This window comes from Portunus trituberculatus, chromosome 50 (genome assembly GCF_017591435.1).
Source record: "Portunus trituberculatus isolate SZX2019 chromosome 50, ASM1759143v1, whole genome shotgun sequence".
Taxonomy (NCBI): domain Eukaryota; kingdom Metazoa; phylum Arthropoda; class Malacostraca; order Decapoda; family Portunidae; genus Portunus; species Portunus trituberculatus.
Genome location: NC_059304.1, coordinates 22,066,175 through 22,078,674, shown reverse-complemented (window position 1 = coordinate 22,078,674; position 12,500 = coordinate 22,066,175). Strand labels below are relative to the sequence as shown.

The following is a 12,500-nucleotide window of genomic DNA, read 5'->3' as shown; positions in this document are numbered from 1 at the left end:
ATGGGTATTGCTTCACTTAAGACGGTAGGCAGAAGGTTGACAATTGCATAGGAAACACTGGAATTTGTTGTATCTTTCAGTCAAAGGTCACTGATTCATTGAGAAGGTTGGGCTAATGAGCAGAGGGCTGTGCAAAGCCTCGGCGTTTGTGAGAGGGTTGCAACAAAAGGGGAACAACTGTGGTGTTGGATGAAACACACTGAACAAGAAACGTCTTTATTCGATTCATCCAAAGCGTATAAAGTATAAACCATTCAGAGGATCGCTTGCTAATACGTAACAATAAAAAAAGGAAAAAATCGGAGGCACTTCACCGCTGCATCTCTTATCACCACTAAGGTACACTCAAAACTCTGTACTTTATGCTACATGAGGTTTTAAGGTATTACTGCAAAGTTTCACCACAATCAGCTACGTGTTTTTTACCCACCTCAAGAGATAGAGCTCCTGATTACGAGTAATTTGAACCCCATATATACTAGGTGCAACCTTTTTGAATGGCGACACATATTTTTTTTTATTATTATTATTTAAGCGTGTTTTGGTGTTTTGGTGATGAGCCGTGACACTTGCCTCCCGCATCAAACCCTGCCGCACACTGATGGCGTCATGCGCTCGCGGCGGCTAGGCGGGCTCCGTGACATACCATTGTCCGAGCATGCGCTTAATTGTTTACGCTGATTGGTTCTGTTCTTTGAAACTGAAGCGGCGGCCGATGAAAAAAAAAAAAAATTATTTCCACCAATCACGACGGCCCCTGAGGTTAGGTTTAGTTAGGTTAGGTTAGGTTAAGTTAGGTTTGGTTAGGTTAGGTTAGGTTAGGTTTAGTTAGGTTAAGTTAGGTTAGGTTAGATTAGGTTTAGTTAGGTTAGGTTAGATTCTGTTTAGTTAGGTTAGGTTATTAGGTTTAGCTAGGTTAAGTTAGGTTAGGTTAGGTTTAGTTAGGTTAAGTTAGGTTAGATTAGGTTAAGTTAGGTTTAGTTAGGTTAGGTTAGGTTTAGTTAGGTTAAGTTAGATTAGGTTAGGTTTAGTTAGGTTAGGTTAGGTTCTTTTCTGGACGAAACTAATTTTTTCTGGTAAATTTCGGCTTGTTTTTGATTAATTTATTAGTTGTTTTTTTTATGCAAATCATAATATGTTTCGGGGCTGTAAAAAAATTAGTTGATTTGCGCCAAAAACAAGTGGTATTTTAATTAAAAGTAAGCCGAAATCTACCAGAAAAAAATAGTTTCGTCCAGAAAGGGCAAGGTGGTGAAACTCTGTAGGTTTACCGGTTTTAAGTATTGAATTAGATTACCATGCCATAATGAAATACATAGAACTATAGAAAGCGTAGGGAATCTTTTTATCATAGTTTCTGCGGAGAGCGGGTTTGGGATGGGGACTGGTCGGGGCCTGCCTGGGGAGAGGTGGCGGAGCCGAGGTAAACAAATATGGCTGAAGGAGGGAACTTTCAACCTGAAGGTAAATTTTGTCCGCGTCATCAGTATATAGCTAAAAAAAGTGCTTCGGGCACCAAATTTGGCCATCAGATATTATGTTTGTTTGTGTTGACGAGGGGAGGAGTGTAAATGGGTGAAGGTAATGCTACTCACACCGGAGGCCTGTAGTATTGGGAGCGGTGGGCAAGCTGGGAGGAGTGCAGGCTAGCACAGTGGCCTTCTCTAGCTGCAGGGTGAGCCATGAGAGATTGTTTGGCGTATTTACGTGGCCTTCAGCTTCTTCACAGTGATAGAGTGGTGTTCGGTGGTGTGGGGATTATGGAGAACTTAGCGTATTAATTTTCAGACTGGCTGTTTACTTCTCGGTAAAATACGACCTTTATTTTTTAGTCTTCGTCCACAACATGAAGACGCCACCAGTGAAGTTAATGAACTGAGTGAATACAAAATTCATCTAGCTCTCTAGTAAATAATATATATAGTTATTTCATTATAAATTGGCAGTGTTGTACATTAGTACCTTGCTTTGTCCAGAAAGTTGGACTGTAGGTGTCTTTGCCCGCAGTTTTGCTTTACACCAGGCAGCATTCTATATATTTACCTTGCCAGGTGACTGCTTGTCGTGCCATGGCAAAGAAATATTACTTCATGTGCGTTGCTTCCTTCCTTTGCCAGAGATGGAGCCGTCCCTGTTGAGCCTGGAGAAGTTGGACCGGTCCAGTCCAGATTTATGGCCAGAGCAGAGTGAGTCGCTCTCTTGTAATAATAATATTTAGGCTTGTACACACTTACATGCAGTTTAGCACTTTTCATGTATAAGTAAACTCTTAGGGAAATCTATAAGTTGTTTTGTATTTTTAAGCAAGATAAATTTTAGTAGCTAGTCGAAATATAAATGGCTGACTTGTTTTATAATGTTTTCTTCTCTGTATTGGTTTAATATAGTACAATAGTGTGTACAAGATGTTTTTATTCTTTATATTTGTGGAGTTCCATGAGGACATTTTTTGTGCAGGTGTTTCTTCAGTTCCAGGAGTGTATGACTTTGCACCACTGCTGTCACCTCAGCTCAGTCCTGACCCTCAGAACCTGGACCTGGAAGAACAAGACTTTAATCTTCTATATCGTAAGTGTCTGTCCAACAAGAGTTTCTCTCTCTTTGAATGGAGGAGTAAAGCCATTGTAAAGTCATTGTAGGGATCTGACAGTCATTGTGGCCCTAATATCCAAGTCACTGGACTTTGTTGTTTAATTTAGGGATTGAATCCCTGGTAAGTGCCTGTCATGGTGAATTTATCTTGCCTTAAGATTAATTACCCTGTTTTTCTCTGTTTTAAGGGAAGGCATTGTGTTTTATCTTCTTCAATGAGCTCAAAGCATCCAATTCTTAAGCTATCTGCTGAATTTGATTTAAAAAGGAAATAATTGCTGAGGTAGAAAATGTATGAAAAAATGTCACTTATCTCAACATTTAATTCTTGACATTAGAAATTGATCATTAACCCATTTGCATTAACATACCTCGTGGACAGCTATTAACAAACATCTTTTTCTTTCATCTTTAATTCCATTCTCTTTAGAACATAAAAGCTTAATTTGTTTAGTCAACTTCATATTCCTATCCCTTGAGGAACTGGTAACAGATAACAAAAACCTAGTATGTTGTAATCCTACTGGCTGTCTCGGCATCTGTAATGCTCAGCTCATTACTGTACACTGTACATATCTGTTTTTGTGGTTTTAGAGAATCTAAGATTTACCAAGTGACAAACTTGCAGAATTCCGGTTACTTACTGCTCTTGAAATAATAGAAGAAGTGAAGAAGCTGCAAAATGTGGCTTATCAGCTCGGTTTGGAAGAGGCCAAGGAGATGACTCGAGGCAAATACCTTCACATTCTCAATAACAAGAAACCCAAGTGACGGACCACTAACACTGGTGTGTCATGAGTTGTGATGACTCTAAATAATAATGTAAATATGTAGTTACACGTACAGTATATATATACTATATACATATATAAACAAATTTGTAACATACATGATGTTATCTGGTTTTTCTTTTTAAAGTTTTGTAGTATATGTACATGTGGAAAATGGTCATACTGTCACACAATTGATAGGAGAGCAAGTGTACCAGATCTCACAAAATGCATGGCTCTGGGTATTTGTGGTGTTGTGGAGAACACTGATGATCTAGCTAATGTCTATGCTAGTGAAAACATAATTTCCTTAGTATTATGTTTGTAATTCATTATTGTGTAACTTCACTTCTAACATGGTGCTCAATACATGCTTATTTAAGTAATATTTACTTGATTTATTTTTACTTATTTATTAATTTTTTTTTTATATATTTTCATTTTTATTTTTTTATTTAGTAGTTGCCTGCACTGAATTTCCCAGACATTTTACTTATGGGATAGGAAATACAACTTACCTGGAACATATTATGTGCTTGCTCAAATGGTGTACTGCAACTTTCATTAGGTCATTTCCCTCTTTGATGTGCTTTGTAGTCAGTTTGGCATGTGAACCAAACATACTGTACTTTTCCCTACTTTAGGTCATGACTAGTTTGGGTCAGCAGTCTTACGTGTTTTTCATTAGCCAACTTATCATTATATATCTCCCCCAACAAACTTTAGGTTTTCACTTTTAGAATGGTACAGTAACTTGATTTAGTAGAAAAGAACTTTTGCAAAATAGATAAAATATACAGTATAATGTACTTTATGTGCAAGAAGAGAAATGGTGATGGAGATGTTTGGTAGATCTGTTAACACTTTACCTTTCCGCAGCAGGCAGTATACACAGCTGTCAGACACAACTCACTTGCAGTTGTTTTTCCTGTATCATTCATGATAACAAGGGTACTGTTGTAACTAGTATTTAATGAAAGTACTATAATTTTCATAATTTTCCTGCATTACATTATAATGAATCTATGCATGCTGGTGGTGTGATTGTTTTTGCATGAGAAAAGTGAAGTAGATTGCTTGGCAGGAAGGTGGACACTGGCATTCAGCTCATCACATTTTTGTAGTGTGAGAACCTGCAAGCTGCTGAAGGTTTTTATGAAGAATATTTCATTCTTAGACTGACAATGAGTATTATTGAGTCAAGTTCATCAGAGTCTGAACACTCCAGTACATTACTTTCTGTATGAAGGTTTAGGAATTCAGATTAGTGTTTCTACCTGCTGTTATTATTAGGTTTAGGTATAATGTGTGCAATATAGGTGTAATTGGCAAGCTGCAGTGCATGGTATAATTCATGTTATTTTTCATTGAAATGGTCCATACATAGACTACATATGTATTGCATATTAATGTATTGAAAATATCTTCTATCACATAATAATTGAAGTAAATATTCAAAATTAAATATAGCAGCTACACAGGTTCTTGATTTCATAGTCTCTTAGTGTTTGATCAGAGTTTAAAATGACTAAAGGGTGATTCTTTGTTGTGTAACTCTAGCACCTGGAACCTGGGTACCAGTGTTTGTGTGGGACACTGCAAATCCTGAATGAGTGATAATTATGTGAATTATTAGGGAGGTTTGTGTGATAATTATGTGAATTATTGGGGAGGTTTGTGATAGTGTACAGTGCCTAGAGCATAGTAACTCCACATTTTTCTCTCTACCTCCTCAAGCCTCTTGTGTCAACAATCCATCCTGAAGTTTTCCTTTCACACCACAGTAGATATCAAAGTATAGTATCTCTTCTGGCAGCTATGATTATACATCCCATGACATCTCAGACTAAGATTATCTCTTGGCCCTATTATACTTCATAACTTATGAACTTAAGAGGTTGAAATTAAATACTTGTCAAAAATATTAGCAAAGCATGTGCAAAGAGATTCTTCAATTATACAATGTAGCAACGGATAAAGTTTTACATCATGAGCCCACTTAACACTTGTCTGTCTTCCTGTGTTCTTTGAACCACACTGACATACCAGGACGACTGTTGTTCGTCTTTGTCATGGAGAGCATTGAGTAGAGCCATCCTGCTTTTGGGAAATATTGAAGACTTCAGCCGAATGGTGTTGAACAGTGGTTACTGAAACTTTGTCGATCTGTTACTGTTGACATGATAATCTTGTGTAGAACCTCTAGGATATATTTCACACATGACTTTTTGTTCTTCTGGAAATAACTAAGTTGTAGCATTTGGGTAATCTTATTTTATCCCGCCCTTTGTAAAGCTAGATGGAGATAATTGTGGCTTCAGGTTGCAGTCTGTGTAGTATCTGTTGGCACAAGACAGGTGGCATCTAATGCCACAATTGTTCTTAGGCAGACATTACTGAGCAGCACAAAGACTCACTTACCTGTGGTCATTAAAAGAATGGTCTCTTTCCCTTCAGAATATTATCCATGACACTGCCACCACTGCTTTCCAATCACTTACCCAATACTGAAGGTGAATAGGCACTTGAGGTGTTTCATGAAGATTACAATTAATAGGTAGTATTTTATGAACATTGTCATTAAGGAGACTTTATTAAAGCTGGATATGAGCCGTACAGTAGGTACTGCAAGGACTAAGTTGTATAGATCATATCTTAGGAGCTACACTATATGTACACAAAGTGACAAGAGTAAAGATAGTCCTCGTTTATATATCATGAGCTGGTGTTGATTAGTTGGCTGGTTGCTAAGGTGTCATGTCAGTAGGAGGCAAATATTTCCTTACATATATAAATTACAGACATTGTATTAAAACTGGTATATAAATATGCAAAAATGTATTGATATACCTAATATCTTTCTAATTTAAAATGTTTACAGAGGTAAAAGGGCATTTCCTTGTACTCAGCATACACATCACTACAGCAAGCACCCTCACATCAACACACAAACATAAAAAAAACACACTTCATATGAAGTTCAGTTGAGTATCTTCCTTTATTACATTATAAAAGAATGAAGTCTGCCTGTGAACATCTTTGGTTTACTGCATCTATGGCTAAATATAATATAAATAAAACCTACTTTTAAGACATCAAGATTTGATTATCAAACCACTGGAAGCTACAGGTGTCCACACCTTTCGCAAAAAAATGCTGACTTTGTGGACCACTGTAAATGTGTGTGACTACTCACATTTATCCAGGTCATCAAAAGACTTTGTTTTTTGTGCCCTGAAAGATGAGAAATATGCAGATAAAATGTGCCTTATATATGTAAGGGTTATCATTTCCTGCTGTCAATTCCAATTCATGTATATTTTGAATCAATGAAAGGCTTGAGGCATAACAGCAACAACCAAGTTTATTTCATTCAATATATCTTGTAGAAGTTAGTGGCGTGATGCAATGCAACCTTTACTGCCAACCACCACACTCACCTCTTCTTGGAGTGTGTGCGGCGGCCCACGTGGAGCACCACTTTGCCTGAGCGGATAGCCTTGAACATGGCAATTGCCTCAGAGTGGCTTGCCCCTGCTAGACTTTCTCCATTGACTGCAAATATCTCATCTCCTGTGAAAATAATGGCATGATGTTGTATATGTATGGATGGAGCAAAGTTAAGAGCAAAATGGATAAAATGTTTCAGAAATTTAATTATATTAACTGAAAGTGAACCAACAGTGACAGACTACTTTGCAAAGTTCCAAACAGCACTGCCTTGTAAGCTCGACTCACCATCTAAAACTTGGTAATGATGATAATGATATGATGGTAACTGATTACAAAGGTCAGATGTTGAATAAAAAAAAATAAAACAAAGAATAAGAATAAGACCAACCTTCTTTGAGTGTTCCCTCCTCCACAGCCTGTCCACTGGGAAAGATGGTTTTAACAAAGATTCCAATGTTGCCCTTTGGGGAGTCCCGTCCCCCAACAATGGAGAAGCCAAGTCCCTTCTTGCCATGGCCCTTCTCGAAGACTACTGTGTGGAAGGACAGGTTGAGGGACTTAGGCCTGCGAGGAAGTGTGGAGGTGGAGGAGGAGCGTTGCGTCCTTTGCGAAACCTGGAAAGTATCAAAAGTGTTATTTCAGTAAGCCTAGGCCCACAAAATCCACCTCTTTAAATATACAATGCTGGGATTTGAAGTTGGCAAGTCGTCATCTTTCAAGTTGTGTGTATTGAGATTCAAAAGTGTTCCTGTGTCTGTGCACCAACACTTTATGCACTAGTCCCAGCTGAATCTCTGCATTATAAATATTACACAACAAGATTTAAAAACAAAGAAATCACATTACTGTTCATACTCATAGTTGTACAGTTATTCACTTTGACCATGCCATGGCCATCACCTACCTGTCTGCTGCACCTGCCAGAACTGTGCATTGAGGCTGCTGAGTTCACCCTGACAGAGGAGTGGGAGGACTGAGAGGGAGACCGATCAGCAAACACTCCATCCTCCAGTAGGGGTAGCAGGCGGCGTGGCTCGTCCTCACCTGGTGGAGGAGAGAGAGAAGGGATCACATTGAGCAACACTTCTGAATTTCAGTAAATCAAGCCTGCTTTCCTCTCATCAACCAGAATGTGGAGCAGATAACTTCATATGTATCTTATAGTTTCTTACTCACTGCACAAGTACTGTATGTGTCAGTGTACACTGCAGGTTAAGATTACAATACTGCGACGTTACTGATGGGAATAAATAGCCACTAAGACTTTTAGACTCACTTGAGGAGGAATCAGAGACAGTGCGCACCATGACGGCTGTAACCACACCCTCTTCCCGTGCGCTGCTTACTCTCATGGGCTTCCTCACATCTCCAGTGCGCCTCTGAGTGTCTCCCTCGCCTACCATCTGGAATGAGCAGCACTGGGAATCCCTGGACAAGTCTGCTGCATGATCCTTGGCACACTGGCGGGCACCAGGGCGTAAGTCCGGCAGATCTGGAAGTTCTCTGGAGCAGGCGCGGCCATCTCGGCGTGACACAGTATGATGAGTGTGTTCCCTGGAGTAAGCACCTGTTTCTGACAGGCAAGGCAGATCACATATGTCTGAGTGACAGCAAGGGTGAAGTCTGTGACCCAAGTAGTCTTCACCCAAGTCATCCTCTTCATCACCATAGTGAGAGCAGGTGCAGTCTTCATCGTTTTCTCCTTCCTCTTCCCCACCAGCACTGTCCACGCGGGAATCCATCCTCGTCTCGATGCGAGAGTCCACACGGCCACTGGCCAGGGAAGCCACATCAAAGTCAGAGTAGAGAGACTCATGAGTGCGGGCGTGGCTGGGGCCGAGGTGCTCAGGCTCCCTGGCCACCACAATGTCCACCTCCATGGGGGTGTGACGAAGGACTCGCCGTGCCTCTTCCAGGGACACACCACGCAGGCGCCGACCATTAACATTGATGATTTCGTCTCCAACACGTAGTCGTCCATCCCTGAGGAAGCAATAATTCTATTAGTACATATATATTTTACCAAATGAACAATAAAGCAAAATCAGCCCAGGAGAACATCCAGGAGGCAGTGGTGTAGTGGATAAGGTGGTGAGTGTGGGATTGGGCAGATATCTATGCGTAGGTTTGAATCCCACCATATACTGCTTTGAAGCTATGCCATTTGTCAAGTGGTTTAAAGTTACCTACGTGTTATCATGATACGCAGGTTCTAGTTAGTTACACCAAAGATGCGCTTGGATGGTGATATGGGCCCTAATATGGGTAACACTATAAATAAAATTGCCTGCGCCACTTCTGGGCAGAAGCTGAACAACACTTCCCACATATAGTATTCAAGTATGCCTACAGGCACTATAGGCCATAACATAAAATAAAATCCTCAGTATAGTACATGCATTACAATCAAATATGTTAATTTCATTCTGCCACTGGCTTATCCTGTGTGATATACACATGCATAAAATTAACCTGTAGGAGGATAATGTGGACCCTGCACTGTGCTAACAATATTGGGAGGTGACCACTCTACTCCTACATCAGCACCACTGCTGAAGCTGCTTCCCCACACACTTGCCATTACTACCCTGCTCTTCCACTCTATCAGTCAGATGCAGCTGCCAACACCAACCACTACCTTATCCTACCTTAGACACAATGTCAAGGCAATGCTCTAAAAACACAAGCTCAATGTCCTGATAATCTCCTGCCTTGCCCACACACTCACACCTTCATAGCTCCACACACACAGCAGAGCAGGGGACTTGGATCCTGTCAAGAGTCAAAACTATTAAGATGCGAGACAGAACCTACCATCACTGAACAACTGCTAGTCTGCTACCTTGAGGACGCCACACCTTTATGAGAGAGAGAGAGAGAGAGAGAGAGAGAGAGAGAGATAACATCCCAAGCTTTTCTTCTTTTGAATACTTGAATACAGTAGTTGAGTAGAAATTTCTTTTCCTTGTCCTTGTCTTCTGCCTGTCTTCTTACTTCCTCTCCCACAGCATTACCGTCATCATTACAGCCATCATCATCATCACGTACCACAATAAGGAAGGGAAAGTACGTATAATGCACTACCCTAAAGACATAGATGTAATCTGGAGCTGATCAGTGCGTGAGTGAGTGATGGCTGGAGCGGGGCGGGGCGGGGGGGACCATCTTCCATGTCTCCATGTCTCCGGGCAGTGTCAGTCCGTGGCGCGCTCCCTTCCTCCTCCTCCTCCCACCCTCTAATCACACGATGGCCTTCATCTTGCCCTTCCCCCTGGCCCGGCCACCCACCACCCTGTGAGAACCTCTCGTAATCAACTTGAAATGACGAAAAAGTGTCTCATTTTCTCCTCTTGCTTTCCTCCTCCTCCTCTTCTTCCTTTCCAGTCCCTCAAGGTCCCGTTCTCTCCCTCGCTTCAGCCTCCACTACTTGCACTTGTCCCTCCCACATGACTCTGCGCAGGACAAGTAAGACACGCTGATCATTGCTACTGATTGCTGTGAATAAACAAAAAAAAAAAAAAAAAAGTTTTTTTTTTTTTCATCAGGTGTGTGTGTGTGTGTGTGTGTGTGTGTGTCATTGTGAAGGTTAGCGGCCGTCACGATCAACCCACGCGAGCCAAGTGTCAATGACAAGAACAAATTCGTTTATTCATTCCGTGTGCCGAGGGAGAAAGGTTCACGCGTCACTACAACAAAGGTGGAGTTGTATTTCGTTCCTCGCCAATCACAAGCAAGGCGCAGCATGGGCAGGTCAGGAGGGGCGGGGAAAGGAACTAGGAGACGGGGTGGTGCTGGTGCCCACGCAAGACAATAAAAATGTTGCTTCCTACAGGGTGCCGCCTCTCGCGTCTTGCCTCCCCCACACACCGTGACTCAAGGTTGACTTTCACCCCTGAAACTTTGTCATGAGGGCCGGTATGGAGGGCAGGGGTTAGCGTCGGGTGGTCACCAGGGAAGCGTGGCCAGTGATAGTGTGAAGGCAAAGTAAGGCGTGGCGGGCTTGAAAGAATATAAACCCAGGGAATTTCAATAGATGACCAAAACTTGGTGTTTCTTGTCTCCTGGCTATGTATGAGAACTGACTTGGAGCCGCCATGCACCTCGACACTAGAATGTGAGGAAGGCAAGTGTCATCAGTTCCTTTTGTAAGCTGTGAGGCCACCAGTGTTGCGAGCGCCAGGTCATCAAGGATACTGGGTGTGACCTGAGGGCGGCAGTAATGAGTGGTGCATCGCTCATCACATGAACGCTCCTGCACCACGCCCTCGCCGCGATCACCACCACCACCACAGCTTGGGCGTCATGCGTGTCGGCGACACACTCCTTCACTTTTGAAGTCATTGCCGCGCACTGATAAGTACAATTAAGTGTAAACTTGTTGGCCCCTCTAGATTTTCTCTAACTTATTAAAAAAAGAAAAACATGACGTAAACATCCACCTACTTGCTTTATGTTACTTGTTTTTATGAGGAAATGTGTTAATCTTTTCACTTAAGTTATAACATTCAGCCTCGCATCACACCCTCAGGCAGTTCCTTCCATCCAGTCTTCCAGGAAGCTCCACATCTTCCCTGTTGTTGCGCTGCATTCAAGGCGAGACATTTCAGGCCGCCCTTCATGGCCGCCGCCACACCACTCCCCCGGACGCTGCAGCGCACCTTCCAATTGAGGGCGCGCCAAATTTATGTTTTCTGGACACGGAGACTGTCTATTTTTGCTAATCTTGGTGACGCGGAGGGAAGCAAGGAGTGTGACCTTGTGTTTTGTGATTACGAAGGACAGACGGACAAGACTATCCCTCCGCTCAGAACCAGCGAGGAAACACACACACACACACACACTACATTATATCGATCACCATCAACAACAAACAAATGCAATATGTGATATGATAAGAGAGCTAAAAAGTTCCACCCGCTCTTCCCTTCCGGTGCTACGTAGAAAATGTCAGTCTAGGCCAGTCTGTGTTTACAGTGCTGCTGCTGCTGCTGTTGATGATGATGATGATGATGATGACGATAATGATGTTATGTTGTCGCCTCCATATCCACGTCCGGTGGAGATTCTCACCACATTTCGTCCAGTCATCCATCACAGGGTGGAGGGCGGCATTCTAGGACGACTTCTTTAGTTCCAGAGGGCGCAGCAGACGCGACAGCGGTGTTGCGGCATAGAAGACCCCGCGGGGCAGGAAAGGGGAGGCCAGGTGTAGGGCAGTCAGTGGTAAGGTCCTCCCCACTCCCCCTGCAATCTTCGCCCCATCTTCTCTTTTCCTTCTCCCTAATCTCTCACATTACTGTTGTTTCTGGCACACCTGGCAGCGCGCACTGCCGCCACCACTGACCCTCAGCTGGCCACCACAGGTCACCACAAGGGCAGGGCGCGAGAGCCCATGATACCCGACACACAGCACTTGAGGACTTGTCACGCGGCGCAGGTGAAGGAGCAGGACACCGAGGTGAAGACGAGGCTGCCGTGGAGACAATCCTGTGGCTGGTGGACCCGCCGGAGGGCAATAACCATCCCTCCTCACCTGGCGGGAAGGAGAAAAGGAGGCACCCGAGCTGCTTTACACCCCAGTGGGCTCCTTCCCGTCCCTCCCTCATATAATGAAGCACGAGCCTTGAATCTGTACTGGCGGGGTCACCGCGAGCTGCGCCGTGGGCGATGTTCTCGGTGCGGCGC

General features: G+C 42.7%; 2 protein-coding genes and 1 long non-coding RNA gene across 7 annotated transcripts in view; 1 reads left to right on the top strand and 2 right to left on the bottom strand.

The window, feature by feature from the left end:
- LOC123500060 overlaps positions 1-2,061 on the bottom strand; it is a 12,121-nt gene extending 10,060 nt beyond the window's left edge. Inside the window, exon 1 of the long non-coding RNA XR_006673162.1 lies at positions 2,044-2,061. This is a non-coding gene — a long non-coding RNA (uncharacterized LOC123500060). The remainder of the gene's footprint in view (positions 1-2,043) is intronic.
- LOC123500059 (protein lin-52 homolog) overlaps positions 1-6,455 on the top strand; it is a 23,012-nt gene extending 16,557 nt beyond the window's left edge. The window contains exons 1-4 of one of the 5 annotated variants that reach the window (XM_045248691.1): positions 1,366-1,464; positions 2,118-2,186; positions 2,458-2,568; positions 3,221-6,455. In XM_045248691.1, the coding sequence (XP_045104626.1) occupies positions 1,434-1,464; positions 2,118-2,186; positions 2,458-2,568; positions 3,221-3,363 (354 nt within the window). In that variant the 5' untranslated portion in view covers positions 1,366-1,433 and the 3' untranslated portion in view covers positions 3,364-6,455. Of the gene's footprint in view, positions 1-1,365; positions 1,465-1,536; positions 1,676-2,117; positions 2,187-2,457; positions 2,569-3,220 lie in introns of those variants that run through there. The other 4 variants (XM_045248692.1, XM_045248693.1, XM_045248695.1 and 1 more) reach the window with 4 other exon arrangements.
- The window catches only part of LOC123500058, a 42,641-nt gene continuing 36,080 nt past the window's right edge, over positions 5,940-12,500 (bottom strand). The window contains 5 exon segments of the mRNA XM_045248690.1: positions 5,940-6,596; positions 6,803-6,935; positions 7,204-7,429; positions 7,720-7,859; positions 8,092-8,798. Coding sequence (XP_045104625.1) covers positions 6,551-6,596; positions 6,803-6,935; positions 7,204-7,429; positions 7,720-7,859; positions 8,092-8,798 — 1,252 coding nt within the window. The 3' untranslated portion in view covers positions 5,940-6,550.